The 21,011-nt window shown below is 32.2% G+C and overlaps 1 protein-coding gene across 3 annotated transcripts in view; it reads right to left on the bottom strand.

Moving 5' to 3' along the window:
- The window catches only part of LOC143045972 (uncharacterized), a 34,802-nt gene that overhangs the window by 8,802 nt on the left and 4,989 nt on the right, over window positions 1-21,011 (bottom strand). For 2 of the 3 annotated variants that reach the window (XM_076218866.1, XM_076218876.1), the window contains 6 exons: window positions 14,138-14,236; window positions 13,152-13,250; window positions 8,131-8,232; window positions 4,835-4,923; window positions 3,232-3,571; window positions 2,753-2,938 (listed from right to left, as the gene is read on the bottom strand). In XM_076218866.1, coding sequence (XP_076074981.1) covers window positions 2,753-2,938; window positions 3,232-3,571; window positions 4,835-4,923; window positions 8,131-8,232; window positions 13,152-13,250; window positions 14,138-14,236 — 915 coding nt within the window. Of the gene's footprint in view, window positions 1-2,752; window positions 2,939-3,231; window positions 3,572-4,834; window positions 4,924-7,551; window positions 7,705-8,130; window positions 8,233-13,151; window positions 13,251-14,137; window positions 14,237-21,011 lie in introns of those variants that run through there. The other variant, XM_076218884.1, reaches the window with a different exon arrangement.

Here is a 21,011-nt window from a genome sequence, read left to right as displayed (position 1 = left end):
TTAATGCTATTGCAAACAGTAAATGTTAACAAATGAATATGAAAGAGATATACATAATGAAACTAAAATATTAACTAATTACAGAAAACTAAACCCAAGTTTATCACAAAATAGACACACATCCGAATCAGTCCAAGCGTCAACGTTATTAAAAAAATTGTGACGTCACATACGATGGCGAAAAGGCAGAAACGTTATGCCACATTTGAATTTATGAAATTTAGAAACAGCATGACGTCACATATGAAAAACTATCATTCAAAAATGAGATAGAATTAGGATTGATTTAGAACTAAATACTGATAATTCATTTAAACAAAATGCATATTGCAATACTTATTAATAGCAATTAACAGTAATATATATATGTCCAGTTTGTAATGAATCCAACTTCAAACGTAAATAATCGTACAAAATTTAATATAATTAATAAAGAGGAGGTGGTTAATTTTTCTATACGTCATACCTAAATATATAATAAGAAGACGTCAACACATTTGACAAAATCTGATGAGAATTACAAATATAACATTAAACATGTAAACTAAATACATGAATTTGGGATAAACAAGTACAGAAACACGTCTTATAGTAATGCGAATTCACATTCAGCAAAACGGTCACAATCGGGAATAAGTCACGTTTGGTAATTAAAAGATTAGACGACATAATGACAAACCACAATCTACCATGTGGTAAAAATGTCCTTAGCTAGTTTGGTTAAAGAGACATTATATGGATCAACCAATTCGTGATGGTGTCCATAAAATTTACGGAGTGTCAATTTTAATCTGTCCTCCTCATAACTTTGTTGGAGCAGTTTCTGCGTAAGGAGCACACTCCTGTATATGAAGTCCGTATAGTGTGAACAAGCACGTGAATAACGTATCAATTGTGATATGTAAACACCATACGAAGGGGCAGAGGGTATGTTACTGCTGAGAAATGGGAAATTGATAATTGGGAAATTGAAATCGTCCCGTTTATCATAGATTTTTGTGTGAAGTCGTCCATCTACGTCAATATTGAGGAAAAGATCAAGGTATGAAGCAGTCCTTCTAGTATCAGTAGTATCCTTAATTTCAAGTTCACTGGGATATATGAGATGTAAGTATTGGCTGAAGTATGGGTTGTTCAACGATAAAACATCATCAATATATCGAAAAGTAAAATTAAAGAATTTCGCAAGGTGCTTTTTCTTTTTGTCTTTTAGAAGGTTCTGAATAAATTCTGCTTCATACGAATACAAAAACAAATCAGCCAGCAGGGGTGCACAATTAGTACCCATTGGAATACCGACTGTCTGTTGAAATATAAATCCTCCAAACTCAACAAATATATTGTCGATCAAAAAGTCCAGCATTTTAATAATATCATCTTCAGTATATTTTCTGGAAGATTCAGTGTGATTCTTCACAAAATATGAAGTATTGTATCCCAAAACAAGAAATTTGTATCTACGATTCCCATTTTTATAGAAAAAGCTCTGTTTTATGAGTTGGTGAAGTCGATCTTTCAACTGAGCATGGGGAATAGTAGTATATAGCGTAGAAAAATCAAAAGTTTTTATGTTGCTGCAAAATTGCAAAGATTGTGATCGAAGGTTAAGCAGTAGATCTTTCGAATTTTTGAGAATCCACATCTGGTTAACACCACTGGTAGAATATATCTCCTCACAATATTTTTGAAGCCCATCTTTAACTGTAGAAAGAATAGTAGTCAATACTTTAGAAAGATGTTTAGTCGAACATTTTGAAGACCCAGCTATGTATCGTTCTTTATATGGAGTTTTGTGTAATTTAGGTATCCAGTATAATGAGGGCAAGTTTTCTTCGTTTTCTTTGATGTTGATACCAAAAGAAAGAAGGACAGATTTATGATTTTGTAAAATTTCATCCTTGGTAAATGATGTTAAAGAATATGTAGGATTACCAGTAGTTTGATCAATTCCAAGCTCTGTAGTGAGACATTGCAAATAATGTTTTTTACATATGAAGACAATATTATTGGAGGCTTTATCTGCCGGAACAACGACATATTTTTCATGCAAAGAGGATAAAGCATCCACAACCTCCGGATTCTTGAAAGGGTTAGAAACTCTTGTACTCATATTAGATCTTAGTTTTTGTATGCGCCTCTGAATGCATGATCGAATAGCTTTGATCCATTCAGACAAAGTGTCCAGTTCGGGTTCGTCTGGTTCGCGCTTTATCCATTTTCTTGCATAGTCCTCAACTGCATCCATCAGTAACTTGAAATTCATTTTCCAGTTGATGGGCTGGGGGATTCTATACTTTGGTCCCTTGGCTAGCAACTCTCTTAGTTGTTTATTGGTAACAATACCAAGGTCACCAGTAATAATATGACCAGCTGGACTATAATTGTATTGAGAAGATGCACATGAGCAATCCGGAGGCTTGGATTTTGTATCTTTGAGGTTAAAATCCTCTAAAACTCTCTTGTGGTTGAAAATCTTTGATGCAATAGACTTGGTGTAAATATAAGAAATAACAGGTGTAGCTTTATTTTTGAAGTAATCAGGTATAGTTTTTTGTACAGATTTTTGATGAAAAATATTGCCAATATTTACAGCATCTAAACCTTTATTGGCGAATTCTACCTTAAAAAAGTAACGCTTAAACTATTGTTCTATACTACTACAGCAATTTCATAAACAAAACTTATGTCAAGATAATTTTAAGCATTTGCCCTCGAAATTAAAATCTTTGTATCTTATTATAATACTACCTACTTCTAATGTTAATTTTGTTCTTTCATCGAATGTTTCAGGAGGAATGACTAGTTGTACACCTGGATTAACCATTGATTTGAGGACAACAGCTGTCGAATCTACACTGAAAACTTCTTTAATTGGACGACTCACAACAACGAAAGCATCAAGTAATGACATATCAATCGTCACGACAGCATAATATTTCTGAAATTAAAAATAAATTGCTTGATGATATCAATTGATTTTAAAAGTATTGGTTATTTAAATTCTGCTATGTGTTTGCTTTCAAAATAATTCTTTCTTTTCTTTTTGTGTTTTGCCTTTTCATTTTAAGTAGAGTAGTTTGTTTGGCAAATATTTAAAGAGATTCATTTCTATTGCTTAAAAATACAGTGGCATTCAATCAGGGTCATGTATCTCAAATGCTAAAAAAGAAGTACTTTGTTTTTTTTTAATTATAATTACATATCGAGATAACAAAAAATGAGGGATCTCACCTCCCCTTCATTTATGAGTGATGTTATAGGAACAGAAAAGCCACGATTTCCTTTCAACACAAGCTCTTCTTTTATCTCAAGTTCACCAAATATCGGTACAGTGAGGGTAGCTGTAGTTTGTCGACCTTTCCGACCTAACCTGTAGTTAACGACATCACTAAAAATTTCGTCCCTATCCGTAAGTCCGAAGTCCTCGTCAGAATAGTCAATAGCTTGCTTCCGGCACATAACAGAAAATTTGTCGTCAGGTGAAGCATCTGTATAATCTATCATGAGATCGATGCGATCACAAAACGTTTTGGTGCCACCTTGCATGTCAACTGTTTGTAACTGAATTTCTCTGTAATTTCAGAAAACATAGTTATGATACGTTTTACTTATTATTAAACCAAAGTATGACTAAACAGTTTGGGTTTTTTCAGGAGGATTGTAGGCTTGTAACATCTTTAAATTTCGGTTGGCGTTTTGACTGAAATGCCGCGAAAAAAAAATTAGATCATTAAATCATTAATTTGATAAAATTGTAATTCAGCCTTCAGGAAGATATGTTTTTGTAGTCTTATTGAATTTTACTGTTTGTTCTTATATGTTGTGCTGTTATATCACTGTCCTAGTTTAGGGGTGTTGATTTCTCACAAACATGTGAAACGCTGCCATATAATCTATGTGCCTTTATTATATCCATATATTTTGAACTTTAAATTCGATCGATAATATAAAGCAAGGGGTAAATGTACAAATACAATTCTTTGATTTACATATACTATAATAATTTTGGATGTAACGCGTCTTCTGATTGGCAGACGGTATTTTGTTATCGGTCCATAGACATAATTTAGTCATGTGACCGTGACGTCATCAGCGTTTTTTCATTGTTTTCTACAGTTTAAAATGGAATTTAGAATTAAATCATAAGAAATGACTGTAATATTTTTCTGTCTATTCGAAATAACATAAAAAATGTGGTGCACACTGTTAAATAGCCGCTACGCGCGTTATCCAGTGTGTACCAAATTTTGTATGTTATTTCTTCATAGACAGAAAAAATATTACAGTCATTTCTTAAATATACTACACATACAGGCGATAAATGTTTTACAGGTGTGGCTATTTTTAAATAACTTTAATTCAAACAATCAGACATTGGGTTAACTTATTGAAAATAATTCGAAAATCAGCAAAATCAATTTGATGCATCATCGCCTTTTGAAATCAACTTGCTTGTCAGGAGTCGTGAACGGCCAAACTTTTGTGCATGTATACAAACGAATTACACAAATTACTGTTTGTGGCTATAGAAGACATGAAAAGTTACTGTTAATGTGATCAAAATGTTGAAACAATGTTAAATGGTCAAAAACAGGTGCCTTCATGTTACATTTTGTTTTGTCAAACGCCAGGTAAAATATACCTTATAAAGTAACTTACATATTGCGACGACGGGATATCTATTTATCAGCATCGAAAAATTACACAATTACACATGTACATGTATCTCAAACAGTATAAATTCTGCTGAGATATTCAGTAACAATTCATTGTATTATTAAATGTGTACCCCTTAATAAGTAAAGTACAAAAAAGATGACATAAAATAACTTACCGAAGACCACCTTGCGTACTCTGAGCAAAACCCGCAAGCAAGTTCCGCATTTCTTTTGATCTGCATAATGCTATTGGTGATTTTCCTTGCTGATAATATAAAACTATACTTTTACAGGGTATAATTGTTACCTATCTCGTGTACTTAAAGTAAATAATAATATTATTGTAATTCGTTAGTATTATCATAAGTACATAGATAGCATTTAATATGATTTTCTACCCTACAATACCCTACAACGTTGTCAAAAAAAGATGCAGCAAAACTGTATGCAAAAGGATCATTTAATTTGTGCTAAAAAGTCATTCAAGCTTTCTGTTAATAAGTCATTCAAGCTTAGCTTTTCAAAGGTTCATGGAGTATAATAAATTTTACTCTTTTGCTATATATATGGGATAACTGTGGCATTCTTGTTTTTCCTATACTTGTTAGATTTTCCTACGTTTCAATTATTTCTTATTTATGAGCCATGAAATGATCAAACAGGGTTTCTGATTTCGTAAAATTTTGATCTACTGATTGATCGATTAACAATATGACACAATTACTGTACGATATATTTTTTCCGTAATGGATTAATTGACAGCATGTCAGCATTTCCTTTGATTACAGGGTCAAAATGCATGTCTTTGTTTTCTTAAAAAAGACGTCAGAATGTCTGTTTTATATACATATACTAGAATCGTTGCAGACTTTCGTTTAAAACAAGAATTTGGCAATCTTGTATTTACTGAACACAGTGGAGTTAAAACAAAAGATAGAGTTTGAAGTAATCTGAACTTAGATATTACCGTGTTGCTCCGTCTTTAGTTATCTATATTGATTCTTGTATACTTGTATTTGTTTGTATATCTTTTCATTTTTAGTCATGGCGTTGGCAGTTAATTTTCTATTTATGAGTTTGACTGTTCCACTGGTATTTTTTGCCCCTCTTTTATCTAATCTTCATATATTATAGGTTTTATCGAGTAGTTTCGATATTATTTTGTATGTCAAATTTGGTTCCTTCACTTATTATTTTTAATTCTTTAATCACAAAACAAATTCCGTCCAAAAATAAAAATAACTTACCGGTAACAATTCATCTAAATCATCTTCAATATTCCAGTCATCCATTTTAGAAAATATTCACTTAGTTTTATGGAATCGACATACTTAGTTTATCATTGTTTTAGATATGAAACTTGACTAGCATCAATATATAATTGACGAATACGTATCCTCTGGGAATTCGTCAACGATATTCTGATAAATTACCAAATTCAATAGCTCCCATTTAGGGAAATACTATCAAGAGATTAGAATTCAATAAGTAAAACAATATAATTAACTGTTCATTGTAATAATGATAAAAGTAACAACTCTACAGAGCGAAAATATTGAAATGAAAAATGTATAAGCTTCTTAGTATCAAATTATTTAATGATTAAGTTTTATTTGTTACCAATTGTAAACATAATATATACGTATGTGGTACATTTTCAATAGACGATTATTTCACTGATTTATCGTACAAATATAAATTGTGTATACCACATCGGTCATCAAATTGTCTAAAAAGTTTAAAACAAACTTTCTAGACATAATAAATGAAGTATGTTTAAGATATGTGTTATTAAAATGTTCATAATAACACTAATAAACTGATTTTATTTCTTCGTTGTCGTCACACAAACCAAGGATTTGTATAGTATAGTGTCTTACTATACAAATCCTTGCACAAACGTAGTACATTGTATTCTATCGTCTTTTCTTGTGGAAATTTAAATCTGGGAATCGGATTCTTTTTGTTTGATATTCTCGAGCATGGTTATTTATTTTCAAAAGAGGTTATTATATAAATACACCACGTGTTGCTACATATTGTGTTTGTATATATACGCTGCCTTTAAATAAACAGAGTGTATAATAATTGCATTCACTCCCTACGTATATGTATATACACATGAATATATTCAGGTGTTTAGTTGTAAAATCACCTCAGTTTAGGTAACCAAATATCTCAAAATATTTGAAGAAAACCAGGAGAAAATCAACAAAATGATATAAGAAAAAGCACATGCATAGATGGTGGTATTTAACTTGTTTTGTAGGAACCGAAAACTGAAAATCTTTGATAGCCAATGGTTACAATACAACAAACGCTCAAATATCTCGTAATGTTCCTTTCTGAGAAAGAAAAACGAGAGATCATAGCAAATGGACATTCAAATTCATAAAGCATAAAGTCAAAAACAAACTCACAACGCTTTGTCAATAAAGGGAGAAAAGACCATAACACAAACAACAGATATACAAAACACAACATAGAAAACTTAAAAATGAGCAATACTAACCCCACCAAAAATCTATGTGTTTCATGTGCTTCGAAAGAGTAAACCGATCCTACTCAACATGTGGTATTCGTCATGTTGCTCTTGTTAGTACACACCTAATGATAGGTTTATTTCGGTAAGTTACATTCGAGGAAAAAAGGACGAGTTTGTGGTTACGACTATTGGAACATATTCGTCGTATATATCAAGACTTATGATTTAGTACGCCAGAGAAGCGTTTCGTCTTTACATGGGCCAATTGTTCTCCTCGAATCGAAACAGTTGGAAAGTCAAACGAATTGATGAGTATTGAAAACTAGAGATTCCAAAGAATAAAAAGATCCTGAAGCTAATTGATTGAAAATACTGTAGAATTTTAATTATAGAAATTGAATAACTTACTGAAACAAAGAAATTTACATCTCCACAGTCTATTAAATAATCACTTAAGGACGTAACTGACATTATATTACTTCTATTCTGCAAGTCGTACTATGTATATAGTCTATAGCTCTGGGACAAAGTAGTGTGACCTCATACGCTACATTCATGAACATTGAGAACGTAAACAACCCGATTTAACCAGTATTTTACTTTATTACACATGTTTTAAATGATCCAATTGTTGTCTTTTAAACGGAAGATTGCGCATATATAATTTAAAAATTCATTAGATTTGCACACCAATGTACAAAAGGTGACTCATTTATTAAACATGAATTTGGCACTTACAATAAGACGTATTGGCAAATTTAATTCCGTTAAATGTTTATTGGATAGAAGAAAAAATATTTCGGAGTTTTATCAGTTTCTGTTACAATTAATAGTTGTTTAACACTATTCAAAAAGAGCCAACATAAGATACTAGTATTGGGAAGAGACAATTGAAATTATCTTAATATATAGATCTCGTTAACTTTTATTTCATAGCTGAAATAAACAATGGGAATAAAATTATCTTGCAAAGTAAGCAAATATTACCTTATCTTTCATTGAGGCATCTGCACCGCTAAACAGTAAGAATTGAGCTGTTGTCAGAAAATTCTTCGATACAGTGATGTGTAATGCTGTCTGAGCAGTTTTCTAAAGAGAAAATGATGAAAAGAAATTCTATATAGAATGGAATTGAACAATGTCGAAAAGTAAAATACAACTCCAACGATTAAATCAGGAAAAGGTTAAACACTGACTTGTTTTCAGCTATGATATACATATACTTCAATAAGACAGTCCCATTAAAACTCTGCAATATCAGAAAAAAATATCAATAAGACGAAATGTGTACCTATAGGCAAATAAGACATGTTTTATATATATATATATATATATATATATATATATATATATATATATATATATATATATATATATATACTTTTTTATTTCTTCGTTGTCGTCACACAAACCAAGGATTTGTATAGTATAGTGTCTTACTATACAAATCCTTGCACAAACGTAGTACATTGTATTCTATCGTATATTGTTTTAAATACTAAATTTTACAAACATTTAGAAAGTGATCCTACAAAAGAAATAAGTAAACAAATTAATGAGGTCCTTTCAGACATGAACAGCAAAAAACATATTGATGACGACACGTACGACTATCTACGACCTGATGAAACCTGCACAGCCGGTCGATTTTACTTGCTCCCAAAACTCCATAAAGAAGGGATTCCGGGAAGACCGATAGTATCTGCAAATGGCCATCCAACCGAAAAAATATCTGAATTCGTGGATTACCATCTCAGACCACATGTTAGAACAATGCCATCTTACATTCAAGATACTACAGATTATTTGAAGAAAATGGATTCATTAAACCCCTTACCAAACAACACAATTTTGGTATCGATGGATGTGTCTTCTTTGTACACAAATATTCCCAAAAATGAAGGAATAGTCGCTTGTGAACAGGTATGGAACAATCGTAAGGATAAACATCCCCCAACAGACTGTCTGGTTCAGTTGCTGAGACTAGTGCTTGAAAACAACAATTTTGTATTCAACGACCAGCACTACTTGCAGGTTGACGGTACCAGTATGGGAACCAAAATGGCACCTTCTTTTGCCAACATTTTCATGGGGAGTCTCGAAGAACGCATCCTTTCGAATGTACCATACAAACCCTTGTCTTGGCTCCGTTATATTGATGACATCGACATCAAATGGAACGAAACTGCAGAACGCCTGCAAGAATTTCTCGATTTCTGTAACAACTTTCATCAATCGATCAAGTTCACATCTGAAGTTTCAAATGAGAAAATTGCGTTTCTCGACACCACCATAACTTTAGAAAACGGAGTCATGACAACAGACCTTCACACCAAAAAAACTGATAAACACCAATTTCTCTCTCCGAAAAGTTGTCACCCGAAACACTGCTCCCGGAGCATTCCGTACAGCCAAGCCATCAGGTTAAAACGGATTTGTTCATCGGAATCAAAGTTAAACCATCGTTTAGGGCAACTCAGACAGCAACTCAAATCAAGAGGTTATAAGAACAAAAGTATTTCAGAAGCTTTCGGAAAAGCAAACGAAAAAGAACGAACAAACCTACTTGAATACAAAGAAAAGACGGCCCAGACAAATAAAATCCCGTTTGTTGTTAGCTTTCATCCTCATCTGACAAATATTTCATCAATTGTCCACAAACACTGGCGTCTTATTGAAAATGATCCTTCCTTAAGCGAGATTTTTCCATCACCTCCCGTTATGGCTTACCGCAGACCAAAAAACCTCAAAGATATTCTAGTATCATCCAAAGTATCTAAACGGGAGATATCAACAATCGGAGGTTATAAACAATGCGGAAGGGGCAATTGTAAGTGCTGCAAAGTCGCCAATATAGAAACCCAGTTCATCAGCACAGTCACAAAGAAAAATTACAACATATTTATAACATCAAATTGCAAAACGCAAAATTGCATTTATGTTCTAACGTGTGGAACTTGCAAATTACAATATGTTGGTGAAACAGAAACCCCATTTAACATCCGACTAAATAACCATCGGTCATTTTATACAAAAGAAAGGAACTGCCCAATTACAAGACACCTTTTAAGAGCAGGACATGATTTTGAAAACATCACATTTCAAATCATTGAGAAAAATCAAAATTGGGATACACAAGGAAGACAAAAAAGAGAGAGATTTTGGATGCACCAGTTACGAACTCTTGAACCTGATGGACTCAATGAGAGAGACGAAAAAAGATTTAAAAGCAAATCAAAACCATAGTTATCTTGAAATCATACAAATTAATTTATAAAAATTCATACAATTAATCGAACATCTATAAATGTGTTAAACTTTTATTCCAACTTCATGTAGTTGTAGCTACAAACATATTTTATGACCGAATTAATATGTTACACCCATCCCTCAAATCTTGTATAGATTAAGCTACAAAAATATTTTTCTGTCATGCATCCGATTTCACCTTGAGAGATGCACACGCCTGATGAAGCTAATTTGTTTAGCGAAATATTGCGTATTTCTATTTAACATCTAATAGAACTTTTTAATGTATCAATTAGTGTGTTTTAGTTATATTCTTAGACATTTATATATATATATATATATATATATATATATATATATATATATATATATATATATATATATATATATATATATATATATCTGTCTGCAAAGTCCCGAATCGATTTAAAACATTCTGACAATAATTATGTCGCAATTTGACCTGTAAATATAGATTTAACTTTTGATTTTGTCATTGAATTTCTGGCTCCTTGACGTACACCGACATCACCTTTTATTACTTCAACTTGCAATGTCGACTTTTTCCGAATTGTTTATACCAAGGAGGTTAGATATACATATACGCTCCTTGTTAAGGTGGCACGGTAGTATTTCCTGGCCCATAAGGGATAATGATAGCCTTTTTAAAATTTTCACCACTTTCTAACACTGCAAAAAATTCTACGTTCACAGTTAACTGAAGTACTTTCATTTTACTATTCAGAAATGAATTTGAATATGTATCTTGACCGTTTACTTTTTTTGCTATTTTTAAAAACCTAAGGCCACTAGTACTTTTAGGTCTTTTACGGTGCAGTGAATACAAAATTTAAAAAATTCTCAAAAATTCATTTTCATATGTATGTAAAATTATTTCATATTTTTCTACACCTGATTCATCCCTCAGTTTGGGAAAGTATGTTCAGTTGATACTGTATTTTTTGTCCAATTACACTGTTTAGATACATTTACCTAAGTAGGGTACACAAAAGAGCAACCTAAATTCTGGATACTAAATACTACCGTGCCACCTTAACCAAGACATAACAAACTTGAAACCAGTCACGACACCTATGATGCATAGACTTCTTACTTTGGAACATATTACAATAAAGAATACCAGTCTGCACTCATTTGTTACCAAAAAAAAATGAAACATTACATCCCTACCCCATCTGGCAGATTTTCACTTTTTTTTCATCTTACCATTTTTACTTAAGGAGTGAACAAAATCCAAATATATGATGTTTCAAATCAACACAGAAGTCAAACATGGTGATTCAGGAGGAATTGTTGGATTGCCAACTCTGTTTATGGTTAATCTGACTAAAAGAAACAGTTTAAGCACCAAATCATGAAAACTGAGATTAAAGTCCATTCCACATTTTACAGCATGCCTTATATTACTTTAAACATTTCCAGATTATGAGAGCAATACAACAAGAGTCTTTAGATTGCAGTTAACTATTATTCCAAAATCTGTTTGACAATACATGTACTAGAATACATATCTAAGTTGACTGTTTGTCTATTTCTCATGTATGCATTAAGTTAAATTATGTCCCCTTACATAATCAATTTGCCTTTATTGTGCTTTTCACTGTCAGAAAATCTTAACAACTAATGGTATTTGCATGGAAAATGAATAAACCATTTAATCTTGCTGATATAACATAATAAATACATTCTTTGTCAAAAATAATGTCTAGTCAATGTAAAGAAACCCCTATTTCTATCTCTATTTCAGACCAATATGAGAGCTAAATGAATAAGTAAGGACCCCTTAACCACTTACTGGTTCCCCAAAAGCTCCTACTGGTGTCATTCTACATCAGAACTACAAATTAAACCTCAAGAAAACTAGTATAGCTGTACTTGTGTTGAAAAAAATAAGAAATTATGCAATTTATTTATTTCGGTGAAAATAATAGGATGTACATGCAACCGAAGAATGTCGCGTCTCAAATTTCAGTGGTTGCACATGTGTCAGACACTGCGAAAAGTTAAAGCGAGGATATATAATTAAAAATGTATTGCAAGTTACATAAAAATAATGAAGTTCTACTTTCTAGGTAAATTTTTACATTATTACCTACAGATCAGGCAAATTTTGCTGAATCAGCAATTTTTACTCTAAGGGGTGGAATTTAAGGCTTGTTTTATCATAGTTGCCCTTAATCAACTTTTTATTGATAAACTTACAAATTGCATAGGTAAAAAAAGTTCCTTTATTGATTTAGTGTAAAAATATATATCCCCCTTAAGGTGGCACGGTAGTATTTCCTGGCCCATAAGGGATAATGATAGCCTTTTTAAAATTTTCACCACTTTCTAACACTGCAAAAAATTCTACGTTCACAGTTAACTGAAGTACTTTCATTTTACTATTCAGAAATGAATTTGAATATGTATCATGACCGTTTACTTTTTTTGCTATTTTTAAAAACCTAAGGCCACTAGTACTTTTAGGTCTTTTACGGTGCAGTGAATACAAAATTTAAAAAAAATCTCAAAAATTCATTTTCATATGTATGTAAAATTATTTCATATTTTTCTACACCTGATTCATCCCTCAGTTTGGAAAAGTATGTTCAGTTGATACTGTATTTTTTGTCCAATTACACTGTTTAGATACATTTACCTAAGTAGGGTACACAAAAGAGCAACCTAAATTCTGGATACTAAATACTACCGTGCCACCTTAACGCCTATCACTGTGTTATGAATAAAATGATTACCGTATCTATGGCATTAACAGCCGCGCCATGAGTCACCAGAGATTCAATGATGTCTGTGAAATCTTTCTTAGCAGCATAGTGTAATGGTGTCAATCCCATCTAAAAGTAGTAGCATAATTTTAGTGCTCTCGATATTTAAATTATATTGAGTTTACCTTGCACAGTTAATGTCATTTTATCGGTTGGTCCTATTCCCTATCGTGACATTTTGACAGAATGAAGATTTGCATGGCGGGTAATGCAAGGAGGACATTGTACTCTGTCGACGCATTTCATCTCAATCCTTTTGGATTTCATTCGATTCCCTAAGTATTTGTTTATTAACTTGTTTTGTTTTTTCTGAATCGATTAATGAGATTTGGACATTGGTACAAAACTATTGTCGCCTTAACTCATGTAAAATTGTTCACGATATCAATATAAAAGACAATTCTAGTCTGACAAAATAAGTCCACAAATGAAATATATACAAACTTTTTTATAATAGTTCAAACATTCCATGATCTTCTATAAATGTATGACGCCAAACGACGCAAAACGTTAAACAAAAATTTTTGCGATTTCTGGGTCGATAAATAATTAAAATTGAACTGAAAGACTAAAGCTAAGCTGCATCAACTGTGGGTTTTTTCAAGTGTACATTTTCTTTACAACATAATAACTTTTAAATTACTAGTTAGGTTTTTGTTGTTCGCCTACCACTGAGTGTTTTTTTATTTTTGTCAGATCCAATCAAAGCAAAGAAAACACCTTTAAATAAGAAATAAGGTTTTCTATGTTTGGTTTACTTCAACGATCTGTATTGATCATTAGGTTAAAGTAAAAAATTCAGAATTTTTAATTTTTTTTTTCTTGAAAACTGTCCTCGAGTTTTGTGTTTGGGAATCTAATATATGCGATATTTATTAAGCTTTTATGGTACTTTAATTGTATGCATCTACGGTTTCATTGTTTATAAGGAATAAACTTTAAAATGATCTAATTACATTATCTACTTTGTTTGGCGGTGCTCCACGTTCTAATAACAGTATTGAATTCTCTTTATCTCCTGCTGAAGTACAATGGTGGAGAAGAGTTTTTCCAGCCTAAAAAGAAAAAAAGCATGACTTGTAAAATAAAACTTTTGCACATATAATCTTTACTGGCATGATATGAAAATAAATATGTTAGACTCGGATCGACGTCCGGCCTCTAATCGACGTCCGTTTTTCAAATCGACGTCCGTTTCTCAAATCGACGTCTAAATCTGACGATACATTCCCAAATCGACGTCTAATATTTTGATACCTTTATCGCTGTCCAATGTGACGGAATGTATTGACAAAACCACGCATGATTGATTGTAGTCCTCTCTAATCGATGTCCAATGTCTATAAATAATAAATTCCTGGACTTATTTGTTAACACTTATACATGTACATGTTTTGTAGGGTTCAAACATTTATACCTACTTTCCATATAGTATATTGTAAGTCTTTAAAAAAAACTTTTAATTTTTTTTTAAATAGATCCTATTTGTCACCGATAATATGTTTAAAGGTTTAAAAGTTTCAGCTGCTGTCGGTTCTTGTCAATTGTGTATTCTGTGTCCAAAACGGACGTTGATTAGAGAAGCTCAAAATTGGCCGTCGATTAGAGAAGCCAAAAAATGGACGTCGATTTGATAAACATAAAATTGGCCGTCGATTTGGAAGGATATTATATTGTGACGTCAGATTTGGACGTCGATTTGAGGAACGGACGTCGATTAGAGACCGGACGTCGATCTGAGTCTTACATATATAAAGGGACATTTATATATTTGGAAATTTTACCAGAGCTAACGAAATAGTTTTTAATCATATTGTTAAAAAATGGGGACGAAAGATACCAAAGGGACAGTCAAACTCATAAATCTAAAACAAACTGACAACGCCATGGCTAAAAATGAAAAAGACAAACACAACATAGAAAACTAAAGAATAAACAACACGAACCCCACCAAAAAACTAGGGGTGATCTCAGGTGCTCCGGAAGGGTAAGTAGATCCTGCTTCACATGTGGCACCCATCGTGTTGCTTATGCGATAACAAATCCGGTAAATAGTCTAATTCGGTAGGTCACATTCATGAAAGGGAAGGGGATTGAAGTTACTACGTAAGGAACATATCCGATATCATTTGTGAAACGGTTATTCCATAACGGTCAACCAACTTGTGATGGCGTCCGTAAAATTTACGAAGGGATGATTTCAACTTTCACCATTTGGAACTCTTGGTTTAAAGCTTCCTTGTGAGCAGCAACCCTCTATCAAGAATAACATGATAGGAAATGCAAGCAAGGGAATATCGTATCAATTGGGAGATATATACCCCGTATACATGTGCTGCCGGAATGTTGCTACTTAGAAATGGAAAGTTCACAATTGGAAAGCTGAAATCATCTCTTTTGTCGTAAAGTTTTGTTTTCAACCGACCCTCATTGTCAATTTCTAGATGTAAGTCAAGATATGAGGCCGACTTTACTGTATCTGTAGTATCCTTTATCTCTAGCTCGATGGGATAGATGCATTCCACAGTCACCAAATTTTGAATTATTTAGTGAAAGAACATCATCTATATAGCGGAAAGTAGAGTTAAAGGATATTGCTAACTTCTTATCTTTCTTCCTAAGATGTTCCTGCATGAAGTCAGCCTCATAATAATAAATAAACAAGTCGGCAAGTAGAAGGGCACAGTTTGTTCCCATTGGAATGCCGACAGTCTGTTGAAAAACACGTCCTCCGAACGTAACAAATATGTTGTCAATCAAGAAATCAAGCATCTTGATAATATCAGTTTCAGAGAATTTTTTCTTTGAATCAGAGTGGTCCTTTACAAAGTAGGATTTATCCCTCCCTAATACCAGATACTTGTATCTACGTTGGCCATTCTTTTTTATGAAGCAAAGCAATACCAACTCTTTCAATTTGTCTTTTAGTCTGGAATGTGGAATACTAGTGTAGAGAGTAGAAAAGTCAAATGTTTTAATACTGTTTCAAGATGAAAGAGAGTTAGATTGTATGTACTCTAAAAGATCTTTGGAATTTTTAAGTATCCACATCTGATTCACGCCCCCTCTAGAATAGGCAGTTTCACAATAACTTTGAAGCCCGTCTTTGATTGTGTTAACTGTTGAAACTGCTGTATATCTGATAAAGTTGAAACGTTGGACCCGCTTTTTCATACTCTTATCAGATGTCACGTATTGCATAGTCTGTATCACATGTCACTTATTGCATAATCTGTATCACATGTACCGATTTGTTAAGCATGTATCGCATGTAACGTATTATAAACCTTGTATCACATGTAACGTATTCCCTGTATCTATCTCATGTCCCGTACTGCCAACCTTGTATCGCATGTATCGTATTATAAACCCCGTATCAACTAACCCTAATTACACAACACGTATCACATATCCTTTATTGCAAATTAAGTATCCTATGTTCCTCATTGCACAACACGTATCACAAGTCCTTTATTGCAAATTCAGTATCCTATGTTCCTCATTGCACAACACGTATCACAAGTCCTTTACAATAAAGGATATATCGACCCAAAGAAGTATATCGACCTCGGACTTCGTCCTCAGTCAATATACTTCTTTCAGGTCAATATTTCCTTTATCGACCTCATACAAAGGATATATTTGTTATATTATTAATTTTCGATCATATTTGTATCAAAATCGTCATTTGATTTTGTTGGAATTTTACAGATATCATATTGTCTCCTTGGCAATAACAAAACATTAGTTGTTATTTCAGCTATTTTTGTTTGTTTGTTATCTTATGTATTTGAAGATGATTTTTTTCGTCAAATAATCGATCACAGATATCATTTGTTTCAAAACGTTTAAGATCGTTTAACTTTGTACTTGTTTGGCTTTATAAATATTTTGATATGAGCGTCACTGATGAGTCTTATGTAGACGAAACGCGCGTATGGCGTAATAAATTATATTCCTGGTACCTTTGATAACTACGTACACTACTGGGTCGATGCCACTGCTGGTGGACGTTTCGTCCCCGAGGGGATCACCAGCCCAGTAGTCAATTATACTTCGGTGTTGACATGAATATCAATAATGTGGTCATTTTTATAATTTCCCGTAAATTTGAATTTATCGAAAAACTTTTCTTATCCCAGGCATAGATTACCTTAGCCGTATTTGGCTCACTTTTTTGGAATTTTGAATCCTCAATGCTCTTCAACTTTGTAATTGTTTGGCTTTTTAAATATTTTGATATGAGCGTCACTGGTGAGTCTTATGTAGACGAAACGCGCATCTGGCGTACTAAATTATAATCCTGGTACCTTTGACAATATCCTGAAATTCATTACATGACGTTACAAAGTATATCGGTTTTTTAAATATTCTAAAGATAACCGTGCAACATGCTTATTGTTATCCGCCGTTTTCTCTCTACCTTCGAAAATATAGTTTCTATCCCTAAACGAATCAAATTTGTTAAAATATACGAATTAATAATATTATACAATTACAGCCTTTGTATGAGGTCAATACAAGGATATTTTGACCTGAAAGAAGTATATTGACTGAGGACGAAGTCCGAGGTCGATATACTTCTTTGGGTCGACAAATCCTGTATTGACCTCATATATAGGCTATAAATGTTATATTATTAATTTCCGATCATATTTGTATCAAAATCGTCATTTGGTTTTATTTGAATTTTATAGATATCATATTGTCTCCTAGACGATAACAACATATTAGTTGTTATTTCATTTTATTTATTTATTTATATCTTTTTTTACATCTTATGTATTTTAAGACTTTTTTCTTCAAATAATCGATCATAGATTAAATAAAAAAAAAATCATTTGACAAAATCATAAAATTCATCACACGACGTCACAAAGTATATCGGTTTTTAGATATTCTAAAAATAACCGTGCATTATGTTTTTCGCTGTGTAATATGCTTTTTGCTATCTGTCGTTTTCTATCTACCTTCGAAATATAGTGATTTAGATGATAACACAATGTTGACTGCTGTACCCCTATTTTTGTTTACCTTTTTACCTAATGTGTCTGTTTGTTTTGTTCACGCATCGGTGACAATATAATGGAATTTGATGCGACTGTCATACAAGTGAGAGGTTTAGCTAGCTATAAAATCAGGTTCAGTCCACCATTTTCTACATTTGAAAATGCCTGTACCAAGTCAGGAATATGACAGTTCTTGTCCATTGGTTTTTTATGCGTTTTGTTATTTGATTTTGCCATGTGATTATAGACTTTCCGAATTGATTTTCCTCTGAGTTCAGTATTATTGTGATTTTACTTTTTTTTAACACGTGACTATCCCTGAACGAATCAAGTTAGTAAAAATATATGAAATAATAATATAAACTCAATACCCCATGTCCTTTATTGCATAACATGTATCAAATGTCCTTTATTACAGGACATGTATCACGTGTCCTTTATTGCAAACTCAGTATTCCATGTTCCTTATTGCGCAAAATGAATCACATATCCTTTATTGCAAACTCAGTACCAATGTTCCTTATTGCATTACATAGTATCAATAACTGGCTGTTTCTGTATTGGCCCTGTTATAGATACGAGGTTAGCTGTAATGGACCCGAGACTCGAAGAGTTCAAATCAAAGAAAGGTTTTATTTTCAGTGCTGCTTTTCAAATATTTGTGAGTATCTTGTTTATGACTATAATATATAATACAAGAAATAGCTTTTCAAAAAAAGGCTAGCCGTCTCTTAGCTAATGAACATGGAAAGTGTCCTCGTTTTGTAGATTAATTCATTCAGAATAGCCTTGCATATCAATCACCAAATTTTACCACACACGCGAGGTCACACGTTATGAAGTAGTATATTGTTTAGCGTTGTGTGTGTTTACAAAATTCCAGAAGATTGGACTAATTATAGATAAAAGTTACCTGTGTACCAATATGCATGATTAATGACCAGACAAAATCTAATTGCTAAAATAGAGAGGACAAATCCGATACCCTACGGGATTGAAAGACATTTACTAGGTTTGGATTGTCCTAACCAATCAACGAACTTTAATTATCCACGTCTCGTATTATCTTTCAATCAGGGCATAATGTATTGTATGGAGTGGAGTGTTGGAGTGGAGTATTGGAGTGGAGTGTTGGAGTGAACTTTTGGAGTGAGATTTTGGAGTGAAATTTTTGGAGTGAGATTTTGGAGTGAAATTTGATGAAAAATTTTGTAGTGAATAATTTGAAAACAAACTATACTGAAATAGAAATAAAAAAATGCATGCAGTGAAGTATTCGAATAATAATGTTTCAAATAATAATGTGAACGACCTCATATCAACAGTCCTTTATAAACAATTTCAAATTCTCATGATCTACTGATGCATAACTAAGAGTTATATAATTATTTAGCATTGTGATTTCCCAATCTCTTAAGAATCTGGCAGCATCCTCATTAGGAGAATTTTACATGCTCGTGTATTAGGTTTAGTGCCCATTTCCATTCTTTATTATATTATATTATTTTGTAAAATGAACAAAAAATCTTCACATTAATGATTATCATGTTTAAAAGTATCATATTTATTGTTTTTGCACTGTTGTTTTTAGTTTTTTAAATGATTTACAAATTAATTGACTTGAGCTTCTGTTTAAATAAAAAAGAATGTTTAAATGTTTTCAACAATGATGAAAGTATTTTCATTTTCTGAATTTAATTTAGATGAAATTTGGATTTATGAAAAAATAAGTTATTAATTGGTATTACCTAGCTATCATTTCGGTATCAATAGAACACAATAATAAAAGATGAACTGCAATTACAGTGTTATTTCCTGGATTTACATTGAGAAAATATTGTTACACCTGGGGTGTGTGGTTAAACCTTCGTAGCAGGCTGAGCTATAAATATAAATATAAAACATAGGTAATATGGTAATTTTTAATACAGGCACTGGTATAGATACATCAATAGTAATATAATATCATATATATATATGATAAATCTCCAATATGTGGATACATATTAACAAGAGAGATTGGTCAAATTTCAATATTTACAAAACTATTTAGTTGTAGTTATAAGGCATATAATAATTATGGTCTCAATAAAATATATAAGTCTTGAGATTCATTACGTATGTTGGTTGAAGGAACCGCATTTAATAAAAGTTGAAAATAAATGAACCAACTACTAACGTTGTTGTCAAATCTATAAAAGATATTGTCGAAAATCTATATAGGAAAAAAGAAATAGATTCACAAACTTATAATTTCTTGAGGAATAATAATGAATCAAAACACGGACACATGTACCTTCTTCCAAAAGTTCATAAAATTAATCTAGAAATAATTAATGAGGCATTCCGAACTGGTCAAATAGTTTGAAACATAAACATTCCTTACCGACCAATCATCAATAAGTGTAACTCTCCCACGAGACCCATTGAAAGATTACTGGGTCTAATCTTAAAACCATTATTGAAGAGGCATAACTTTTACATTCAAGATACAAAAGACTTCATTAATAAAATAGAGTCACACGAGGTCACAAAAGAATGCATCCTTATTGCCTATGATGTAACGTCGATGTACACAACTATGAACATTGATAACTTAGAAGAAACAGTTATCAATTCATTAGAACTAATTGACACACAAGAATATAGTTTCAGCAGATTTTACTATAATGTTCTTTAAACGGTTGCAGTATTTCTTTGCGTGTGAACTGGGTTATCACAGGTTTCAGGTAATAATATATTATGCAAATCATTTGCGGGTTGTACCAATATAGAAAATAATTTAGAAATATGTGATATTGAAAATTTTTACTTTATAAAA

The sequence above is a fragment of the Mytilus galloprovincialis genome, chromosome 1 (assembly GCF_965363235.1).
Source record: "Mytilus galloprovincialis chromosome 1, xbMytGall1.hap1.1, whole genome shotgun sequence".
NCBI classification, from domain to species: domain Eukaryota; kingdom Metazoa; phylum Mollusca; class Bivalvia; order Mytilida; family Mytilidae; genus Mytilus; species Mytilus galloprovincialis.
Note: the sequence above shows the minus strand (reverse complement) of the source record. Positions and strands in the feature narration are given on the sequence as shown.